This window comes from Balaenoptera acutorostrata, chromosome 6 (genome assembly GCF_949987535.1).
Source record: "Balaenoptera acutorostrata chromosome 6, mBalAcu1.1, whole genome shotgun sequence".
Classification (NCBI taxonomy): Eukaryota; Metazoa; Chordata; class Mammalia; order Artiodactyla; family Balaenopteridae; genus Balaenoptera; species Balaenoptera acutorostrata.
Genome location: NC_080069.1, coordinates 114,400,761 through 114,423,345, shown reverse-complemented (window position 1 = coordinate 114,423,345; position 22,585 = coordinate 114,400,761). Strand labels below are relative to the sequence as shown.

Sequence of the window (22,585 nt, the reverse complement as noted above, 5' to 3'; positions counted from 1 at the left end):
ATTTAATATTTGAAAGAACACATGCATGAATGAATGGTATTTTGCTTACATGCTCCCCACTTGGTACATAGCACACGTGCTAAGATGATCTCTTGTCTGTCTCTGCCTCCACTCTAAATTCCTTAAGGGCAGGGACTGTGTCTACTTCATCTCTGGATCCCAACAAGCAGCCCGAAGTCTGGCACAAAAGACGGTCCCCGCAGATATTATAAATATTTATAAGTTATTATAAATAAATATTACAAATAGGGGAAGACCTTGGAATTGATCTCTGGGCTTCAGTAAGACTCCTAAGTCCTGCGAATTTGGCACACCTCCAAACAGCAGTGGCGCCAGCTAGTTTCAATAAGTGGTTTTATTACTGGTTAGATTTTACAAATTCTGATATTTGAACAGACTTCCACCTTAAAATTCTAAAACAACAAAGCGACTGTTGGAGGGGGTTTGATTTTTTTCCTTTTTTTTTTTTCTTTTTTAGGACTATTCAAAGTAACAAACTTTTTTTTTTTTTTTTTTTTTTTTTTTACATTTTTGCTCTGGTCATAAATATACAGAGAGAAAAAGAGGGAGAGAAAAATGAACAAGTCATCCAAAGTATGGAGATAAAACAGTATTCCTAAGGCACGTGGCAGTCTTTGAAAATACAGAAGCTCTAGCCAACTTAAATTATTTGTTGTTTTTCCTCGCTCAGTCCACAAAACTGTACAGTGACACAAATGTTGTGTTGCAGATAGATCTTCCAAGTAATTCCACTCCACACCGCTGTGTCAGCAAGGGGCGTAGTTATTTTCTTCCTCATTTTCCAGGCGAGATCCTAAAATGTGGTTAGTTAGTTGCTCAAAGCCTCTATTTTAAAATACACTTGGAATTCAACTAAAGATAATTTCTTTTTTAAAGAAATTGTGGGGCGGGGGCGGGGGGCCGAGAATCATTAGAAAAGGTTGGTAAGAGTCGTTTGCGAGGGGCTGTGAGGCTCGTGGCCCTCCAGGTTGCCAGGCACAGAAGTTAAGACGGACGTCACAGTCGGCAGGGTGGGGCTAGTCAAGTCTGTGAGGGTGGTGGGCGTGCTGGAGGGGCTGAGCGAGGCGTTGGACAGCTCCGAGGCCGGTCCCGACGGCGTCCCCGTCTGCAGCGCCGCCTCCGTCGACTTGTCCACGCCAGTGTTTTCCTGCCGTAAAAGGTTGCGCCTGAACTTGGCCCGGGCGTTCTGAAACCAGACCTGCGTTGGGGAGAGGGAAGGGCTGGTCAGAGGAAGACGGGCAGGACGAGGAGAAGAAGGGCAGAGCATGCCCCCGGACTGTTTAACTCAGAGATGCCAATCGGTGTTCTGCCGGAATGCGGGGGTGGGGGGGGGGGGGACGGGGGGCGGGGGGCATGTATTAAAAAGTTAGGCTGGCAATATTTTGTTTTGTATTTTTATTGTTAATACAATAAAAATGTCCTTTCCTCGAATTGCCTGTTACTGGGTTTCCCCTTCTGTTAGAAGGTTCTCAAATATTGTAGCCACTAGCCACATGTGGCCACCCAGCACTTGAAATGCGGCTAGCCCGAAGGCGGCTGGTCTATAGGTGAGAACCACATCAGATTTGAAGGAAGTAGAATATCTCGATGGTAATTTTTATTTTGATTACATGTTGAAATGACAATATATTGGACATATGGGGCCAAACAGGATATATCCTTAAAATTAATTCTACAGGTTTCTTTTTGCTTTTTTAATGTGGCTACTGGAAAGTTTTCAATGTAAAATTACATATGTGGCTCACATAGCATTTCTATTCTGTTCTGGGAGATTCACACAAACCAAATCTCGATCATTTTTCACCATGGTTGAGAGGTTCGTTTTTTTGGCAGTAGCCTTTAAGTGGGCAAGAGATCCCACAAATTCTTGTGGGTACCATTTTTCAAGTTTTTCATGGCAAGTCTGGTAAATACCAGAACGATGTAAAGAACACACAGGAGTCAGTCAATAAAGAGTCACTAAGAGGAAGAAGAAGACGCAGCTCCTAATCCCCACCACTATCTGCTGGAGAAGCCGCCAGCATCCTGGACCACTGGGTTTCAGGTCTCAGGGCGGAGTGGACAGAATGGGAAGAGCTGCCCGACGAAAGATTCCCTCTCCCGACCTGCCATGTCCCAGTATCCTTTACGAGGGAGGTGGGGTGGGGGGCCCAGTTACTGAGCTCGGTGTGAAAAGAATGCCCAAGAGAGAGAATAAGGGTTTGCTTTCATTTTCCCTTGAGCACCGACACACGCATACATCCGCACCCACACCACTGCACACAAGCCTGTACACACGAAGCATCGATACTTATCTACACAGCACCCCCCAGCCAGTATGCCCACCCATCGAACTGCGCAGAGAGATCCCGCTGTACCCCGAGGTCCTCAAAGTACTTTGGGAGAAGCCAAGAAAATCTGGGGGGAGGAGGGTTGGGGGCTGGGGTGGGAGGTTGTATCTCCCAGAGAAAAAAGCCCAAAGGGCAGGGCCCCTTCCCTTCCCTTTGTGTGAAGAAAACACTCGCTGGAAGCCTCCCGATAAAACAGAGGGCCTTGGGGAACTGAACAGATTCTAGGGTGTCCAGCTGCATCTTTCCAGGTGCGCCTGCATTTCCTGTCTTCCTAGTGTCTCAGACAAGGATCGGAAGGGCCAGCCCTTGGCCCCACCCTCCCCTGGGGACCACCCCAGCTACAGGGGCCTGCGGCCTCAAATCCTCTTTTTGGTGGCCTGATACAACTTGGGCTCAATTAAAAAGCACAGCCTTGGGGCTTCCCTGGTGGTGCAGTGGTTGAGAATCTGCCTGCCAATGCAGGAGACATGGGTTCGAGCCCTGGTCTGGGAAGATCCCACATGCCATGGAGCAACTAGGTCCGTGAGCCACAACTACTAAGCCTGCGTGTCTGGAGCCTGTGCTCCACAACAAGAGAGGCCGCGACAGTGAGAGGCCTGTGCACCACAATGAAGAGTGGCCCCCGCTCACCGCAACTAGAGAAAGCCCTCGCACAGAAACGAAGACCCAACACTGCCAAAAATAAATAAATAAATAAATTTATTTTTTTAAAAAAAGATCCCAGGAGAATTAAAAAAAAAAAAAAAAAAAAAAAAGCACAGCCTTTAGAATCCTGGAGTAAGGAGGGAGACACAGACCCTGTGAAGTCGGGAAACAAAGCTCTCTCCCGCTGGATCTTTCCAGGAAGAAAGCACATTTTCCCTGGCCTTTGCCCAAAGCAAGCCCATCACCTCTTCTGGGGGCTTGCAAATAAGTACAGTGCTTCTAAGACCAGCCTCGATAGGCACTTCTTGTGATGGGGGCTCCTTCCCCGCCCGGCCTGCAGAAATCTACAGAGGTGGGACTCTGTGTCCGTCTGGCCCAGAGAATGACCTATGGAGAAAATGATGGAGAAAGCCCCCAGAGACCCTCAGAGAGAAGAGGCGACTTCCCCAAAGTAACACTGCAGATTGGGGACGAGGAAGGCTGGAGCCATGACGCTCTTGCCACCGTCCTGTCCTGAGCATGTGTGGCCCTGTGAGCGTCCTGTGGGCCTGACTCTCCAAGTGGTAGCAGGAGCGGGAAGCCCCGGGGGCAGTGCATCGCCCATCGGTCCAGGGCTCCAAGCCCTTGAGAAGGGCTGGAACCAGTTAGTTGCTGGCTGTTTGCTATTTCTCTGGCGTTGCCCCTAATAGAGGTTTGCAAACAATGACACCATCTTCCACAACTGCCTTCTCTGCTTTACTGAATCTGAGGTGCTGGGAATCTAGTGGATCAAAGTCAACAACTCAACTAAAAGCCAGATGCTGCGGGGGTTTGTGTGGAGTTTGTTTCTCACCTTAAGCCAGGCATCACCAGAATTCTCCTGGGTATTTCAAAAAAAAATCCCCTCCCAAGAGGTTGTTGGGACAGGGACCTTGTCTAAGTCATCTTTATATCCCTGGGGATATGGCAGAGGGACTGGCAAAGATTAAGAATCAGTCACATGCATTGAGTTAATAGTAATACTAACAGATAATATTTACAGACCTCTTCATGCCGGGCACCCAGCCATCCTCTAACATGCACGGTCACAGGTTATCTCCATGATAGGCCAAGTAGGGAGGTACTATCATTATCCCCACTTTATAGATTTAAAACCAGAGAGGCTTGGAGAGGTAAAGTCACTTGCTCAAGGTCACACAGAGGCCAAACTGAGATTAGGATCCAGGATTATCTGCCATAAAAAGTCCATGCTTTCCCTACTACATGATCCGGAGTGAGTCAGTGAATGAATGAATGAATGAATGAATGAGTGAATAAACACAGAAGCAACTACGATGTGGTGGAAAGAGCACAGGCTGTAGCTTCCAGCTCTGGTTCTGCCACTGACCAATCAAGTGACCTCTGCTAGTCTGCCTCTGGGTCTGCCTCAGTTTCCCTACCTGTACAACAAGGGGGTTGGACCACACCATATGATCTCTATGGCCTCTTGGGGTGCTGACAGGCTGTGATTCTCTGGCAGCTGCAACAAGGAAGATGATCTGCTCTACCCACCCATCTTCTTAAACTGACAGCCCTCTCTCTTCATCTCCAGGGAGTGCCTCAGTCAGGTGCCCAGGGGATCCCCAGCAGGTCCTGGGTGGAGGAGGAAGCCCACATGGTTACACGGCTCCTCCTCAGACACCCCCTGGCACCGAAGGCTGAGCTTTACCTCGCAAATCCCCTTCCCCAGGATTCCTTCATCAAGGAGACCAGGAGGGCCAGTGGGAAACCCACTCTGCCCCACAGATCCCCTCCAGGGCCACTAAGGAAACCAGCCAAAAGACAAACGCTTCAAGCCCAAAAATGTCCACTGGAGGTTTCTTTTTATGACATCAAAACCAATGGCTGCATCCAAAGCATCCGACCAGATGGGACAAGTGGAAGTCACGACACAGCCACTCCACGCAGTCGCAGAGGAAATGTCTTGTGATGAATGTTATGTGAGGAAAAAAAAGAATAACAAAATGACATCCTCTGGTATTGCAACTTCATAAAGCAAATAATAACAATGAATATTATTCACTCAAAAGGCAATGTCTAAGCAAAGTTCTAAGGATTTTACACATATGAACTCCTGTTAGTGCCTTACAAGGTCAGCACTGATACTATCGTCAGGTGAGCAGACTGAGGCCCAGAGCCCAGCCAAAGACGCAGAGATGAGATGTGCATCCCAGCAAGCTGGGCCCACGCCCCTACCCACTACTTAACTTCCAAACTGCACACCTGGATTACTGGTTTCCTGTGTCTTCATATGGGTAATTTCCCCCCCTAGTTTTCTAACCTGCCTGTATGGTGGTTCTATTATTTTATAAACTTTAAAGAAAGTTTTCTTTAAAGAATAAAAAATAAGGAGCAGTGGACTGGATATCAGGACCCCTTGGTTCCAGTTCCAGGGCTACAACTACTTTGCTCCGGGGCCTTGAACAAGTCACTCCACCTCTCTGGGCTTCAGTTTCCTCTCTTCTAAACGGAGAGATTTGGGCCAAATCACCTATGAAATTCCATCCAACTTCAACCATCCGTGACTAGATCAAACACTCTGTACAGCCCTGTGCAAATGACATGCAGAACAATGCTCACTCTCCCCATTTTACAGGTGGGGAAGCTGAGGCTCAATGAACTGAAGTCCTAGTTTAAACCTCACCTCCTCAGGGAAACCACTCCTGACCACCTCCCTCCCCAGGTCAGGTCCCCGTGTTTATGCTCTCATTGCACCCCTATATTTTTCCATCCTAGCACTTCTTCTATTTTATTTTTGTCGAGTTAAATAAGGGTTCTGTGGCCAAATACACTTGGGAAATGTTAGACTAGACAAAGTTGAATCTCTTCAAGATTTCTCAATGCCTGTATTAATGCCAGTGTGCTCTGATCTCTAAGAGAAGGACGCAGTCAATCTTTGGCATTTCCCAAACTTATTTGGCCCTGGAATCATTTAAAGATATTTTTACTATGAGATATTTCAAATATACAGAAAAATATAGAGGTCAATCTTATCACCATTTTAATTATTTATACAATACCTTGCTGGACATTGTCTCCCCTGTGGACTGTACATTCCAGCCGGGCCTGTTCACTGCCAGGGTCACCCCTGAATCCTCAGTACCTCATGCCCTGCCCAGAACATGGCAGGTCAGTGTATTTGTTGAAGTGAGTGAACGGAGGAAAGCTAGTGTCCTCAGTTCTTGAGTTCTCACATAGGTTAATGATGACTAACTGGTCATCTGAAGAATGCTTTTAAACTGCTGGTTGTTAAAATGTATTTTCCTTCCAGTCACACCGGGAACCCCTAAGGAGATGTTCACCCATCCAAATCCATCAGCTCACCAGCCCCTTCCCCAGCCTAGGGCACCTTAATGTTCTGCCTTCCTAATCCTTCCCCAGGAAGGAAGAGAGGCAATGCAGAGGCGCATGGATGTGCTGAGCAATGCTCTCCAAGAACTGGTAAAGCTTAATGTCTTAATGGACTTCGGTCCAAGGGGCCATTCTGTCTCCTGGTCACCTTGCCCACTGGTGACAAGTGAGTACTGTGATTGTCATGCTGCTGCTGCTGGTGACAATTTTGAGCACTTTTTAACGCCCCTAGGGCTTTACAACAGAATTCCTGCTTTCCTACCAAAACATGGCATCTATGATTCACTCCTCCCCTTGTCCCCCATCTGTCCTGCTGCGTTCGGCAGCTAGATCCAAGGGGAGGGGGTGCTGAGAATCACAATCCCTACGCTGCGCCATATTGGAAAGAGCTGTGGAATCAGACCAATCTGGGCTTGACTCCTCCCATCACTTATTAGCTGTGAGACTCAGTGCAAGGGTTTCAGCCTCTCTGAACCTCAGCTTCCTCATCTGCAAAATGAAGATAATTAAAATTTTTAAATGTGTGCAAAAGGGGATGGTAGACTGAACCTTACTAGGTAAATGTGTACGAAATTAATATGTATTGAGTCCCTCATATATACTTTATAAATTACACTTTATGTCATCTTACTTACTCCTTGCAACCACCTAGTGAGGCACTGTTATCATCCCCATTTTATAGCTGAAGCTCAGGGAGGTTAAGTCACTTGCTCATGACCATTCAGAGAGTAAGAGGGAGGGCTGAGTCTGGACCTCGTATCAGCTCCAAATTCCAGCAGGGATACTGCATCCCGGGCCTGCCATGTTGATGCTTATGCATTACAGATTCAGTAACAGCCTAGAATCCCTAGACACACACACACACACACACACCCCCTACATCATCCACTTCTGGGAACACAGCCTCAACCTCAACCTGCCCCACCCTGCAGACTCTCTCCGCAGGGTCGAGGTGGACCACAACCTGCAGGGGGCACCCAAGGCCTAGCACAATTAAGCTTGTGTAGCCAGCGATGAGAAGCCATTTCATGGGCACCTACTTTGTCTACTTTGTACCACCAGGCACCATGCTGGAGCCTTCCCATTCATTGTCTCAATCCTCAGGAACCCTCAAGGTACAAACTATTATTACCTCCACTTCAAAGACAAGGAATTGGGCTCTGAGAGGAGAAGTTAAAGTGCCCAAATCACATTTTTGTTATGTCAGAAAGGACTTTAATCTATATGTTACCTTCCAAAGCCACACCACCAGCTGCCTCGCCCCAAACTGCCCCCATCCCATCTTCCCCAGCTGGCCCATCAGTAGTCAGAACACCTGGGAGACAGCCCCACCCTGCCAATGCCTGGCTCCTGTGTCCTCACGTAAATCACTTCATCTCACTAGTTCTTAAGCTTCTCATCTGTAAAATGGGGAGGAAAATATTAAGGTAAGGAAGATGAGTGGCTGGAAAGACAATGCTTTGCAAACTGCTGCATAATCATGAGCTGCTGTGCTGTTAGGGAACACTAAGCATTTGTGCAGGAGATTGGGAGGTCTGGGAGGAGGGAGAACAGGGGTCTGATGTGTCCTGTGGGTATGACTGCCCTCGCCCCAACAACGTACAGGCCATAAATGATACTCACACTCAGAGGCTGCCACTGCTGGGTTGGCTTAGAGGAGAAAGAGCAATGCCCACTGATCAGATGTGCCTGGATTTGGATCCAGCTCTGCTACTTACCAGCAAAGTGTGACTTGGGGCAAGTGGAAATCATTTGGGCCTCAATGTTCTCATCTGTACAGTGGAGGAGAAGGGATCATGATGCCTGATAGTGAGGACTCAAAGAGCAAATGTACTTCATGAGTCTTTCAACACATAGTAGACACATAGTAGAGCACTCAAACATTTATTGATCAGTGCTTCTATCAGTGATTCTCTCTCTCAACTAGTCCCATGCCCAGGCTTTTCTGAGTCCCCATGGTGGAGAGGGCATGCAGGTGTGAACAGCCCTGGCTCAGGATTTTAGGGGAGGAAGGGCAAGTCTAGACCCAGGTCACACAGATGAACCCTTCCTCACACACAGGGTAGGTAGTTGATCTCTCCCCTGGTCTCCCATAGAAACTCCCTCCCGACTGATCACACTATGGGAAAACCGATTGTGGGTCTGTCTCGACACCTAATAGGTGAATTTCTTCAGGGCCAGGACTGTGGTTCATTCACCTCTGTGTCTCCAGGGCCTGGTGCCAATAGCTATTTGGTCAGATGAAAGAATGAGAGATAACTATGCTGGAAATCCAATGTGTTCCTAAATCAAGCTTCCTGCCTTACCAAGGCCAGCAGAGATCAGCTCCCCACTCCAGATTCAGACCCAACCATGGACATTTACTCTTTATTTCACTTAATCTGAATAATTGGTGAGGTATGTGCCCTAATGGTGCCCATTTTACAGATGAGAAAGCTATGGCTCAGAGAGGGTAACTAATTTGTGCAAGACACACTGCCGGTGAGTAGAGGGGCAGAACGGAACCCAGCTCTGCCTGACTTCAAGCCCCTGTTCCTACCCCTGCCTGCTCTTAGGGCTTTTTTCACGGATCCCTCTCCCCCCACCAACTCACCATAAGGGCATCTAGAGAGAGGAAGGACTACTAACCAGAGAAAAGGCGGCAACCACCGATCCTCCGTCCAAATTCGCCCAGGGCTGAGGAACAGAGGGGGCGCCAAGGAGAGTCGCCCGACCTAATCCCCAAAAGGAAAAGTCGGAGGAAAACGGACCAGCGGGATCTGAGACCCCAAAAGGCCGCCTCTTCTCGAGCCCTGGTCAGAAGGACCTTGGGCACAACGGATCCCTAACAGGAGGGGCGGGGCCCGCGCGGAGCTCCAGGGCGGGGGGCGCGCCCAGAGAGGCGCATCGGTGTTTCATTGGCGGGCCCTCAGCTCCCTCCGCTACGTCACTGAGCCCGCGCGAGACCAAGCTGCGCCAGCCCCGTCGCGGGGCGCCGGGCTGGTAGCCGGGCCCAGCCGGCCTGGGGGCCCGGACTCCAGGCTTCCCGGAGATCTGCGGACCCTCGCCCGCGTCACAGTCCCATCCCGCCACCGCTGTCACCTCCAAGATGCTTTTTTAAAAGTTCTAACAGGGCTTCCCTGGTGGCGCAGTGGTTGAGAATCTGCCTGCTAATGCAGGGGACACGGGTTCGAGCCCTGGTCTGGGAAGATCCCACATGCCACGGAGCAGCTGGGCCCGTGAGCCACAACTACTGAGCCTGCGCGTCTGGAGCCTGTGCCCCGCAACGGGAAGGGCCGCGATAGTGAAAGGCCCGCGCACCGCGATGAAGAGCGGTCCCCGCACCGCAATGAAGAGTGGCCCCCACTTGCCGTAACCAGAGAAAGCCCTCGCACGAACCGAAGACCCAACACAGCCAAAAAAATAAATAAATAAATAAATAAAGTAGCAAAAAAAAAAAAAAAAAAGTTCTAACAGACTCGCAAGAAAACTTAGGGTGGATCCACAGCCTTCGGTGTCGTCACCATCACCCTCACCCACTCGGTGTCGCCGCCCACCCCTGGGCCCTCAGTCCTCAAAGACTTGGGGCTAGGGGGTCGGTCGGACTGGCCTGCACTCAAATCCCAGCACCACTCCTCCTGCTGTGGGACCATAGTCAACTCACATCATCTCCCGATTTTCTTACCCAAAAATGTGCATTGTTATCCCTACAGTCACACGTTCTGAGGAATAAATTGGTTAAACTAGCTATAAAGGGAGATATTCTCCCACCTTATCATTGTACAGATGGGGAAACTGAAGTCCAGCCACCAGAATAATTGTTTATACTAGTTAATATCAGTTAACTGATTAATCTAGTTAATGTTATCCTAGCTACCATCCACTGAGCGGTTGTCAGCTACTGTGATGGGCACTTACGTTATCTCAATTGCTCCTCCAATAAGCCTTCAGTGTAATTTCTTGTGCCCATTTCATATATAAGGAAACTGAGGCTCAGAGGAGTTAGGTGACTTGCCCAGGACCATGAAACGAGTAAGAGGAGGAGCTGAAGATTTAAAAAGTGGTGACCCAAGGCTCTGCCACAAGTTTGGGTCATACAGGCAGCTGGGATGCCTGTATCCCCAAATGGGGTTCTTAACATTTTCGGGGTGGTGGACAGACCCTTAGGAAATCTGGTGAAAGCTCTGGATCCTCTCTATCAAGAAAGCACCCTCATACAAGTGCAATGCTGCTTGTTTTCAGAGGCACCCATCTACTTCCATCCAGGGGATCTGCCCTAATCCCTCTCCCTTACAAACCTTGCTTCTGGGAGAGTCTGAGAAACAACAAAGAAACAGAAGGTAAATCTAGAGAGAGACAGGAAAAAAAAAAGAGAGAGAGAGAGAAACTAGAGAGAGCAAGTGAGGAGCAAGAAGCAGAAGGAGCAAACGGCTAACAGCAGGTGCCTTGGACGGGCATCCTGGGTTAAGGGGCCAAGGTTGCTGGTGGGGGGGTGGGGGGAAGCTCTGGTTTAACTGAAATGCTTGAACCTGTTACAACATGAACATATTTGAGTGTCACTTGGGTAATAAATAGCAACTAAGAATTGCTTACAAGAAAGAAAAGAGACTGAGCGTGTAGACAAAGAGGACAGAGGGACACACACACACACAACAGAAACACTGAGGGACAAAACTTGAAGGAGAGAAGACAAAGTTAGAATGGAAAAAAAAATATTGAAATACAGCTAGAGATAGACTGAAGAGATGGAGAAAGAGAACAGAGAAAGATAAAGAGATAGGCGGACGTAGAGTGGAAGGTCCTTCCAAGGCCCATGGCCATTGTGGGATTCCACCCCAGGTCCTGACGCCACAGATGCCCCCACCCCTAGCCCTGGTCCGGCTGACCTGGAGGACCCGCTTGGTGAGGCCCGTCTTTTGCGCGAGCTGCTTCAAGTCCTTGGCGTCGGGGTTGTGGTTAATGGCAAAGTAAGACTTCATGGTCCGAAGCTGGTGGTGCTTGAAGGAGGTGCGCATGCGCTTCGTCTTCTGGCTGCTCGGGTACGGCTGGTCGCGGTCCAGGTGCTCCGCATCGTTCTCATTGCAGCTCAGGGCTGGGGAAGGAACGCAGAGGCAGCAGGTGAACCTCCTGGCCCGGACCCCCACAACACTGCCAAGTCCACACCCACCCCACGCTCGCCAAACGTTTCTAGCCTCAGGACCACAGGGCAGGTGCCGCACCCCACTGAGATGGAGATATTATCCCATTTTATAGATTTACAGGGGAGTTTGAGGTTGAGAGAGCCATCTGCCCAGGGTCACTCAGCTAGGAAATGCTGGATTCAAACCCAGCTCTAGGAGAATCCAAAAACCATTCTGAGCCATCATGTTACAATAATAATAGTAATAATAACAACAACAGCTACAACTTGTCAATGACATTCAACTCCACAAGATGTGCTAAAGGGCTTTACATGCACAGTTTCATCCTCAAAACAACCCTTTGAGCCAAGCATTATTTCCCCCTTTTTACAGATATTGAAACTGAGGCTCCGAAAGGGAAGTCACTTGACTGCAGACGGCAGGCCCATGATCTTCCCGTTTCTCCCTGCACTCCCTAAGGAGGAATGCAGTCTCCAGTCTCCCCTGCCCCTTCCCCCCACACAGTGTCTGGGGCAGGCACCTGGAAGTCACAGACTTCAACTCACTTTCCATACCCTCCACTCACTTTCATTTCTCCCTCATCAGTTCCTACAACCAAAGGTACTGCACGATCCCTTAGCCCTGGGCCGCAGGCACTGGGTCGAAGGTTGGAAACTGTATTTTGTAGCTTAATCCTCACCACTGCCCTATGAGGCAGTTGTTTCCCAGTTTGACAAATGAGGTGAATGAGGCAGGGAGGTTAAGTGATCTTTGGAAATCTCATGGAGTGGCAGAGTTCTAACCAAAAGGGAAGGAAGCTGGAGGAAGAAATTAACATGTATGCCACACCCAGGGTATGCCTTTGGCTCTACATACATGGGGGGAGGGGGGGCTTCACTACTGCTCCAAGAGGTGGCTACTGCTATTCACCCCATTTTAGAGATGAGGAAACTAATGCTAAGGGAAATAAAGCCACACCATTGCTTATGGCTGAGCCTAGATTGAACACTGCAGTGCTTGCCTCCTTGCTGTTTCTTTCCCCTACACCACAAAGGCAGGCAAAGATGAAGCATGACTCTTTGGGGAGCCCGTCCCCATCCAGAAGGGGCCCAGCTGGGCCTGTCAATGCCTGGAAGGCACTGGGGTTGGGGACAGGGATGGAAAACTTGGGCCTCAGAAAGTTGCTTAGCAACCTGGTGGCTGATGGGGACACACAGGACCCCTCTCCAAGATCCCCTCAATACATCCTGAGCCATCCCACACGTAAGGTCTTACTTTGGGGAATGCCTCATAGGAGATTAATTCATTCCCCCTAAAGTGGGCAACTGGGAATATATCTCCTGTCTCATCACATGCCCATAATAGAGCTGCAGATTTAGCAAATAAAAATACAGGCTGTCCAGTTAAATTTGAATTTCAGATAAACAATGAACAATTTTTTAGTATGATGTCTCAAATATTGCATGGGACATACCTATACTGAAAACTGATTCGTTGTTTGCCTAAAATTCAAATATTGCATGGTATACACTCATACTAAAAAATTATTCATTGTTTATTTAAAATTCAAATGTTGTATGGGATACACTTACACTAAAAAAATTTACTTGTCGTTTACCCAAAATTCAAATTTAACTGGGAGCCCTGCATTATATCTGGCAATACTACCTCAGAAGTACTCCTGCTCTCCTGGTGACCTACTCCTCCCCTGCCCAAGTGAGGAGTGGTCCCTTGCAGAAAACATTCACAAGATGCTGGTCTTGTCCCTAACCTAGGAGTTGTCAGCAAGTGGCTACACCCCCTAAGGGCTCCTCCCATAGGCACCCAGGCGCCCAAGTCCTCCAGCCGGGCTACTCCCACTGAGAGTGCTCAGAGTGAAGAACGGGGATCCAGCAATTTAAAGGGGATCACAGAATGACTCCAAATGGGATCCATGGAAACTGCCCTGCCCCCGCTGTGGGGAGCAACCCTCTTCTTGCCCCTAGTCCCCAGCTCCACAGGAGGGGGGGGCAGGCCTCCCCACAGGGGATCTCTGGGCCCATTCCTCCGCCCAGCCCCTGCCTGGGCCTTGCTGCTGTTAATGAGCTCCATGGGGACCCTGGCGCCCCACGAACCCAAGGGATATGCCCTGAGTGAGGCCTAGATGGGGGGAGGTGGTTTAGGGGAGGGAGAAAGAAAGGGCAGAGAAAGGAAAGAAAGAGACAGATGTAGAAAGACAGAGAGAATGGAGAGAAAAGGAGAGATGGTAGGGAGGGAAAATGGACAGAGCCAGAAAAAAGAGAGAAGAGGCAGAGGAAAAGAAAGCAGTGGATATGGAGAGAACCAGAGAGAGACAGCTACAAAGACAGAAAGAAACCAGGAGAGACACAGAAAGAGCCTGAGGGGACAGCAAGGCCCGGAAATAGTAGGGATGTTGTGTGGTGGAGGGTCCAGGCCAAGGAACTGAATCCCAGGTCTCAGGGAGACTGGGTCCCTGCGGGGTGGCTTTTTCGAAGCTGTTACAGGCTGGGGAGTGGTGAAAACGGGAAAGGGGGAAAAGGAGAGGAGGGCAGAAAAGGAGTCGGCCCAAGGCAGGGAGGCCGAGGCCAGCCAGCGGCTGGGGCAGGGTGCTGCGCTGGGGGCAAAGAGGCTGTTGAGCCCAGATTTGGTCGGTGCTCCAGGCCCCGCACTCTCGCCCCTAGCTCCCCAGACGGATCGCGGTTCCCCAGGATCGGGTCCGGGGAGGAGCAAGGGGACGAGGGGAGGGGGAGGACAAAGCTTTCTCTCTCTTTTTTTTTTTTTCCTCTCAATTAGGCCGATTCAATGGAGCTAAAGAGCTCGTAAAATCATGAATAATTTACTCGTGATCTGTTATTAACCCATCGGGTTTCGAGCTCTTGTCGCTGGGACTGAACCTGTAATCAAATCTGACTTCGCCTCATTTTACTAAAGACTAGATTGTAGGTTCAATTGTCTAAATAATGGATTGGAATCAAATCAGTAATTATGCCGCCAGGCACACACACACACACAGAAAGCTGGGGCTGGGGGAGGCCCGGGCATCCGGCCGGTCCGCGCGGGACTCCCGTGGCCGCGGCGCGCAAACCCGGGCGCAAAGCATGCGGCCCGGGCCCTTCACGGTCTCCGGCGGCCTTGTCCGCGACCCCGGCCGGCGGGCAGCCACGCTCCGGGGTGGGGTAGGTTTCAGTTCCGCCTCCGGGACCTGGGCTGCGCTCTCGTCCCAGAGGGGCAGCCAGAGGAGGACCGCCGCGGCCATCGCCCCGGAAGGACTTTCCGACCCTGCGGCCCCGCCGCTCTGACTGCCCTTCCCTAAGCGAAGGGCCGGGCGCACCGACGGCGCCCCCTCACCACTCTGCCCGAGCTCACCGCGCTGTAGTGAGGTGCCGCCGCTCCTCCACCGGACTGTCCCCCACAGCGATGGGCTTTGCAGGGGGTCCGTTGTGGCTGGGCCCCTGGGTGCGGGACACTCACACAAACAAGCTCGAGTCCTCACAGTAAGAATCACGCACACAACGCACACACACACTTGCCCGGACACACCTCCGAAATCTCACCCTCCACGGGGCCCTCTTTCCAGTCCCAGCGACCCCACGGCCCACACTGCAGCCATTTCTCTCCTGCCAGCGCCAGGAGGGGAGGGAGGGGGACAGCAGCCAGACCGGGGGAGGCCTGGCCGGGCAGGAGCGGCCAGGGAGGCTCCCCCTTTTCCCAACCTAGTCCCGGGAGCCCCGCGTAAGCGAGCCGCAAAGCCACCGGCGGCACGCAGTGCGCGGTTAAGCCCGGGCCAAGGCCAGAGACGTGAGCGTCGAGAGAGAAAGAGACAGGAACAGAGAAACGGGAGACGCACGCAGAGAGAGAAAGTGGAGCCTAGAGAGCCGAAAGGAAAAAAAAGGAAGAGAGGGACCAAAGAGAAAATGACGAGATGATATGCGTGGGGAAGTGTCGTAGAGATGCCAGCTCCTCCGAAACTCAGCCTCCAGACACATCTTGCTCGGTGCGGCGCGGCCTCGCCAGGGAAGGCGGCGGAGCAGCAAAAAGCACAAATACACCTCGGTACCTCCTACCTTTCAGTTGCAAACCCGGCTGCGAACCTGTCTGCCCGGGAAAACATAATCCCACTCCCAACCACCACGCGCCCTGTGGCCCAGCCCGCCTGCTGCTTCCTACTGGAGGCCGACCCCACTTGATAAATAGACCGGCTTTGTTTTGGGGGACCTGATCTGGACTCAGTGTGGTCTATTCAGGGTGGTGGGTGACGAGGGATGGAAGTTTTGGAGAGCCGCATCTCTGGTAGAGCCTTCAACAAATATTAAATCCACCTCGCAGACCTGGCCGCAGCCACCTCACCATTTACCAGACTGGGGGCTGTATTTTCCTCCCAGCTCCGCACACCAAGACACACATGCCCCACCATCACCCAACAAGCAACTTCGTTGGAGCGAACAGGGGATCCCCACCCGCCTCTCATCCCCTCCCCGCCCCCCGCCAGCTCAGATTTTTAAAGATCAAAATAATCCTGACTTCTTCCCCACCACAGCCCTCTCTGCACAGTTCAGTGTTTTTGTTTTGTTTTGTTTCCACTTGTGCATTAGACTAAGGGGAAAAGGAGGAAGAAAACAAAGTCTCCGAATCCAATTCTGTCGCAGACGAAATAAAGAAAGTAATTGCAAATAAACTCTATCAAGTTCAGAAGCCCGGGGAGTCATAAACCTTTCCCGGCCTTGCAGACTTTGGGCAGATGTTAATGGTTCAATGTGCCAGGCCTCAGAACCTCCGCAGCTGTCCTGAGCGCGGAGGGACGCGGGAGGGGGCAGAGCCTCTCCCAGAACAACCCGGGGTTCAAAGATGCCGGAAATTCGAAACAAGCCCTCCACCCTACCCCGGCGCAAGGCCAGGCCTACTGGGTCCCAACCCGGGGCGCCGGCTTTGGAGGGTCGCGGCTCTCATCCCAGCGCCCCGCTGTCACCCGGAACTCGGAGGAAGGACCCCGGAGAAAAACCGAGACCTGGCGGAGCAGGAAGATCGGGTGGGACACTACGACCCGCTTTTTCTCAAAGGCTCCTGGGCCCAAGTTTCCCGAGCCTGCCGCACTCAGGACACTTCGCATGACCCCGGCCGCAGGCCAGGCCAAGCTCGGTGCCTGAGGCCACAGCCTGTCTTTTCTCTTGGGACCCCCGCCGCTCTGCTTCACTCATCCATCGCCCCAGATCCTCTCCCTCAGCCAGGACAACCTAGAGCCTGTTTGGTGTCGGCTCTGCCTTGTTTTCTCTATCCTTGCACTTTCTGCACAGCAAAGTGGGTAAAAGGCCCAAACCAAAAAGCTGCTTCTAAAAAATTTCTCAGCGACGTGATCCTGCACCCAGAGCATCAAGACCATTAATGCACCCTCTCCTCCCGCTCCAGCCGAGAGCGCATGGGCTGGAGCCCAGGGAGCTAATGTCCCTTCTGCCAGGTCGTCCGGTGGGCCTGGGGAAGCTAAAGGCTGGAGTACCCAGAGTGCTATAAGTATACATGTATAAGACACTGAAATTCACTCGGCTCTTGGCCACTGACGCAGTGCACTTTCCCTCAACCCGTCGGGGCGCCCGGGGCGCCTCGCACTCACCAGCGTTGTAGGCCGCCAGGTCCGCCCCGGGCCCAGGGCTCTTGCGCTTCCTCGGCCGCCCCTTCTGCACCGTGCCCACGCCATTGTAGTAGGGAAGACCCAGAGGGTTGGCCCCGGCTGCACCCAACCCCGCGCTCTTGGCCGCGGCAGCTGCCGCTGCTGCGGCTGCGACATCCGCGTGGTTGAAGTGCGCGGTGTACTCGCCCTGCAGCAGCGCCTCGAAGTGCAAGCGGCAGTAGACCAGGCTGTCCTTCATGCCGAAGTGGTCTCCCGTGGTCAGCATCTTGTTACACGTAGTGCACGTGAAGCAGTTGAGGTGATAAACCAAGTCCCGAGCTCGCATCACCATCTCCGAGGCCGAGATGCCTAGGTGGCAGCGGGCGCAGCGCTGCACAGAGAACCGCCTGTAGGGACCATCGAGGGAGGGACTGTGGGGACACACGGTTGGGTACCCCCCCACATCCCTCCTCCAAGTGCCACTGCTGCCACTGGCGGAACTCCACTCCTCAAGACTGGCAACCAGGTCTTAACTTGGAGGATGGGGGGAAGATGGAACTAGATTTTGGCCCAGGTCTGGTCCTACCCTGAAATATAGTTTCCCTTAACCATTTTCATTCCTACAAAGACTTTACCCAGAGTCTGAGCAAGCCCTAGGAAAGCCTTTGCTCGGGAGTAAGGGGAACTTCCCAGTTACCCCTTCCTCAACCTCTAATCCTGCCCTCCACAGCAGTGCCTGGGCATCCTACAGACATTTGTAATTTGTAAGAAACACAGAGACGGGAGAGAGACAGAGAGAGACAGAGAGAGAGAGAGGGAGAGGAAGAAAGAAAGACAGAGGGAGAGAGAATAAGCAGATCTAACCCTAAACCCAAAGAGGAGAACCAAGGAACGTGGAGTCTGTCAGTGATTCCCGTTCTTCAGTCCTGGCCAGCTTTCACTCCCATCTCCAGGAAAGACCCGGAAATGCACCCAATCCAATCCCCCAGCTCTCCCTCCAACTTTGTTCCACACCAGCCTAGACTGCCTGGGTTTAGGGAGGGGGTGCCTGTTTCTGTTCCCTCTAGTTGACCCAAGAAACTTCAAAGGGAGAAGGGTGCAAGGACCCCCCAACCCGAGTTTATTTTTGGTCTAAGCTAAGAAGAGGACACTTTCTGCTTTTCTCTGGGTCCCTACACTTCGCAGATCTTTCCAAGATTTCCCTCAGATTGCTGTTTAAAAAGGATGTCATCCAATTTGTACTGGCTTGGAGAAGGGAGGACCTAGGTAGGGAACCCTCCCTTGGGACTGGAGGGAAGGCAACCGGAGAAGATTGCATCTGAGATGAGGGGTCCTGGGTGCCCAGGGCAGTGGGTCCCGAGGTGGGGGCTACCTGTAGTAGTCTTCCTTGCAGTAGATGCTTCCATCCTTGCTGAAACAGGTGAGCTCCGACTCCAGGTTGAGCTTGCACTCGCAGCACTTGAGGCAGCGCATGTGCCACTGTTTGTCCACCGCCAGCAGGTAGTAGCGGTCGGAGATCTTGCCCCCGCAGCCGGCGCAGAGCGCAGCGCGGTCACTGCTGATGGACGGCATGGTCTGCGGAGGGAGGGAGGCGCGAGTCCGCAGCGCCTGCGTCAGCCTGCGACCCCGCCGCCACGCCACGGGGAACCGGGCACCCGCAGCTCCCTCCGAGGCTCCAGCTAGCCCTAAACGTGGGGGTGGGGGGATGGGGGTGCCTGCCAGGGTGTGCGGTGCTCTTCCTGCACCCCAAAAGGCCCATAACCAGGGGGCTCAGGACCCAGGCCCGCCCATGCAGCCCAAGCCGGCCACAGGCCCTGGACCGGCTGCTGGCCTGGATAGATCTTCCTCCTTACTTCTCCCCCTTCCTGTTCCCTCTACTCTTTTCCTAGAAAGGCTCGTGCTGTGTTTGGGGACTGGGGGCAGCAGTGGCTACTTCAGCCAAGCCCTCCAAAAGCTTCCCCCAAACTGTTTCTTAAAGGAGCCACTCTGCTGGGCCTCAGGAAAAGGGGTAAGATGACCATTAAAAGTCACCCTCCCCACAGACTCCTCTCCAGAGACTCGGTGGAGTTCCTGGCCCCTAATCCCAGTGATCTCTGGATCCTTAAGCCGAAGGTTCAGGCCAGGGCAAATCGCGGGGCAACCTCTGCCCCTCCACCACCTCTGCCACATTGTCTGGGGCCCTCTTGGGTCCTGGGAGATGGTGAGTGGGGTGCATGGGCACCCTCAAAGTCTCTGAGTGCAGGATAGGCCCAATCCAAATCCTCTCCTAACCAAACTGATAGGCTGAGAGGGTTTAACTGGGGAAGAAGAGCTCAGAAGCAGAGGCACTGGGGCTGCTGCTCTTGCTTTCCAAGCAGAGAAGGTTCGCTCATGCTCCCCACCTCCTTGGCCTCTAAAGGTCACTTCTGGGCCCGGCTTGGGCAGCGTCTGCTCATCGGGCCCCCAGGGAGGTCTGAGGCAAGGAACTGGCTATTTGGGGCTGGGGTGGTGGAGCCAGGTATGGAGATCCGAATGGACTCTCCTTCCACAAGAGCCAGGCCAGAGCCTGAACTCCCGGCCCTAACCGAGCCAAGTCGGGCCAGCCAGGAGGCCCAAGATGCGAACAACGAAAAGCGCTAGCCTAGAAGACTTCGACCCCTGAAATTGCGCTGGGACGGGAACCCCGATTGCCAGGAGGCGGGGAGAGGCCCAAGTCGGCTGGAGCCCCAGTACTGCCGGTTTGTTCGCCTTCCCCGCGCCGCAGGCGGCGCCGCCAGCAGCCAGAGCCGAGTGGTGGAGGAGAGCGCGGGGCTGGCGACCAAAGAGCCCGTTGAAGTGAGAAGAGAGCCATCGGGCCGCGGGTAGGACTTCGCTCCCACTTCGGGAGAAATGCTCTCTTCCACCCTCAGCGTCTGAAATTTCGGTTTCAACCTTGTTTCCCTCCTCCGCCAACAGCCGGGTTTCCCCTGAGCCGGGAGCTACGGGCCTTGCATCCTGTCCGCGGAGCCCCAGCGTCCAGTCCCGTGCGGCACGAAGGACGCTCCCCAAATTGCCCCCAAACTTAGGAGAGCAGAGGAGCAGACCGAGCCGGTCCCGTCCCAGCTTTTGGCCCCGACCCCGCCGCTGTGCGCCTACCGTCTCCGTGTCGCCGCGGTCGATGGCGGAGCTGATGGCGGGAGCCTCGCTCTTGGCCCTGCGGTCCATCTCGTCGATGACCCCGTGCACCTCGGGGCCCGACAGACTGTGGAACAGCATCGCGGCGGGACCGGCGGGGCCGGGGGCGCGGCTCCTCCGCGGGAGGGCTTGCCCCCCGCCTCAGCTGCCTGGCGCTCCCCGCGCTAACGGGCCCGGTGCATAGCCACCGCGGCCCCGGCCCCGCCCGAGCTCGGCTGTGCCCCCAGGCCGGGCTCCGGGCCCCGGGCGCCCGCGGGCCAGGACGCCTCCCGCCGAGGCGCGGGGGCAGCTACATCGCGGGGCGCCTGGGCGGCGGCGCCAAAGCCAGGGTCACAAGGGCACGGGGCGGGTGGGGGGTGGGTGCGGGAGGGGGTGAGAGACCAGGGCAGAGGTCAGCGCCCGCCGCGGGCGCTTTCACGCCGCGGGCATCGCCCGCCCGTCTTCGGCGCCCCCGGCGCAAAGCAGGAGCGCAAACTCTGCCCGAGGCGGCGACGGCTGCGGTCGGGGCTCACCCGGGAGCGACTAGGTGCCCACGGCCGCCCAGCTGCCTGGACCGCTCCCCTCCCCGGGATGTGCCCCCAGCCCAAGGCAACCCGCCTAGGCGCTGGGTCGGCTACTGAAGTAGGGGTTTCTCGGAAGCCGGTGAGCGGAGCAGAGACACCGGGAGAATTGAAGAAGAGGAGGAGGAGGAAGAGGAGGAGGAGGTGGAGGAGGAGGTGGAGGAGGAGGAGGTGGAGGAGGTGGAGGAGGAGGTGGAGGAGGTGGTGGAGGTGGAGGAGGTGGAGGAGGAGAAAAAGGAGGAGGAGCAGAGCGGGAGGAGGAGCCGCCGGCCGCGGGCCCAGCCGCGCGCAATGCTCTCCAAGAGCGCGCCGAGCCCAGCCCCGGCTCTGCAGTCCGCGCCAGCCAAGCGTCCGCGCCTTTTCTACAGCCGCGCCTGACATCACGTCCTGCCGCCGCGCCATTGGCCGCCCGGCACCCCGGGCCCTGGCAGCGCGTGCTCCGGGAAGGCGGGAGACCCGAGAGGGAGGGGAGCAGCAAGAGGAGGAGAGGAGCGACGAGATGGTGGGAGCTGGTGGGCGAGGCTGGAGGGCGGGGGCGGGAGGGAGGAGGGAGAGCGCGGGGTTTAGAGTTTTAAGCTACAGTTTCCTGCGATTGCTTCGGGAAGGAAATTTAAACCCTCTTTCCCCGCCGTCTCCATCCTATGAAAGCGAAGCCGCCAGAGGATGCTTGAGGAGGTCTCACTCTGGTCTCCCCTCTGCCCGGAGCCGCCCCTCGGGCACCGGCTGGGGAGGCCTGGGAAGGCAGGCCTTGGAGCAGAGCTGGGAGAGCCTTCGGCCGCTTCCCGCCGAGTTCTGCCTTCGGCCCAGGCTCCGCGCCGCGGGCTGCGGACTGCCTCGCAGGACTCCCGCGGACCCGGCTGAGCCAGAGAGGCAAGAACCGGTGGGAGCTGTGGCTTCCGGGGAGTGGGGCCAGTCAGCTTATCCTCCCTTCAAGTGAGCTAGGGCCCAATTAATGGTCCAGCGTGCAGCTCCTCACTCTTCCCGGTCTCTCTCCAGCCTGGAAGAGTGGGTGCGAGCATGGCTGTAGGAACTAGGAAAGGCATGGGTTCGGATCCTAGTTCTGCCATTTACTTGCAGTGTAACCTTAGGCAAGTGACTTAACTTCCCTAAGCCTGTTTCTCATCTTTTAAGTGAGGGACAGGAAAGCCCTCTCCACTTGGATGTGACGAGTGAAAGAGATCACGGATGTAAAATGCCTGGAACACAGTAGGCACTAAGCAAATTCTTTCATCACGTCCTTTTCCCTCTCCTCCTCCCTTTAAAAACTTTCCCACTCCGAGCTACATTAGGCATCAGTGAGGTTCTTAAAAACCATTGGCCCATTCTCTGTCCGCTGGGTGCCTCATGCCACAGTTACTGAAGGGCATCCATCCTGCCGCCTGGCAGCACCACTTCTCCACCAACCTGGCCTGCGGCATAAATCCCAACTGCCACCCCAACCCCCAGACTTCAGGCTCAATCAAGAATCTCTTGGGAGAGATATCCGGGTGTGTGGTGAAGCGGGATTTAGGAAATAAAAGGTGATTGTAGAGAAAAACTGAATGAGCTAGTCAGTTATAGAGTCCCATCTCCTGGCTCTGCTTTGGAGGCGGGTTAGTGTGAAGTGACTTGATTGCCAACAGGAGGTAAGGGGCTAGCCAGGATCTGTGTAGTTTATCTTACAGGGCATAGAATTGAGGCAGCACAAAATCATACTTTACACAAATCTTATATAAGTTTCAGACATAAATATACGTGTGCTTATAATGCCCAAGCACAGTCATGCTCATGTGTGCAAATGCACACATTCATCTTTGTTGGCAAAAA

General features: G+C 53.6%; 1 protein-coding gene across 2 annotated transcripts; it reads right to left on the bottom strand.

Moving 5' to 3' along the window:
* Window positions 1-363: 363 nt before the first annotated feature.
* On the bottom strand, window positions 364-20,504 carry LHX2 (LIM homeobox 2). Of its 2 annotated transcripts, none has more exons than XM_057548752.1 (5): window positions 20,181-20,504; window positions 18,439-18,641; window positions 17,070-17,497; window positions 11,231-11,436; window positions 364-1,219 (listed from the first exon to the last, which is right to left on the bottom strand). In XM_057548752.1, the coding sequence occupies exons 1-5, from the start codon at window positions 20,298-20,300 to the stop codon at window positions 932-934; spliced, it is 1,245 nt and encodes a 414-aa protein (XP_057404735.1). In that variant the 5' UTR covers window positions 20,301-20,504; the 3' UTR covers window positions 364-931. The 2 variants fall into 2 exon arrangements, with proteins under 2 accessions (XP_057404735.1, XP_007198438.2); XM_007198376.3 differs by having other exon boundaries at window positions 17,070-17,473.
* Window positions 20,505-22,585: the final 2,081 nt, after the last annotated feature.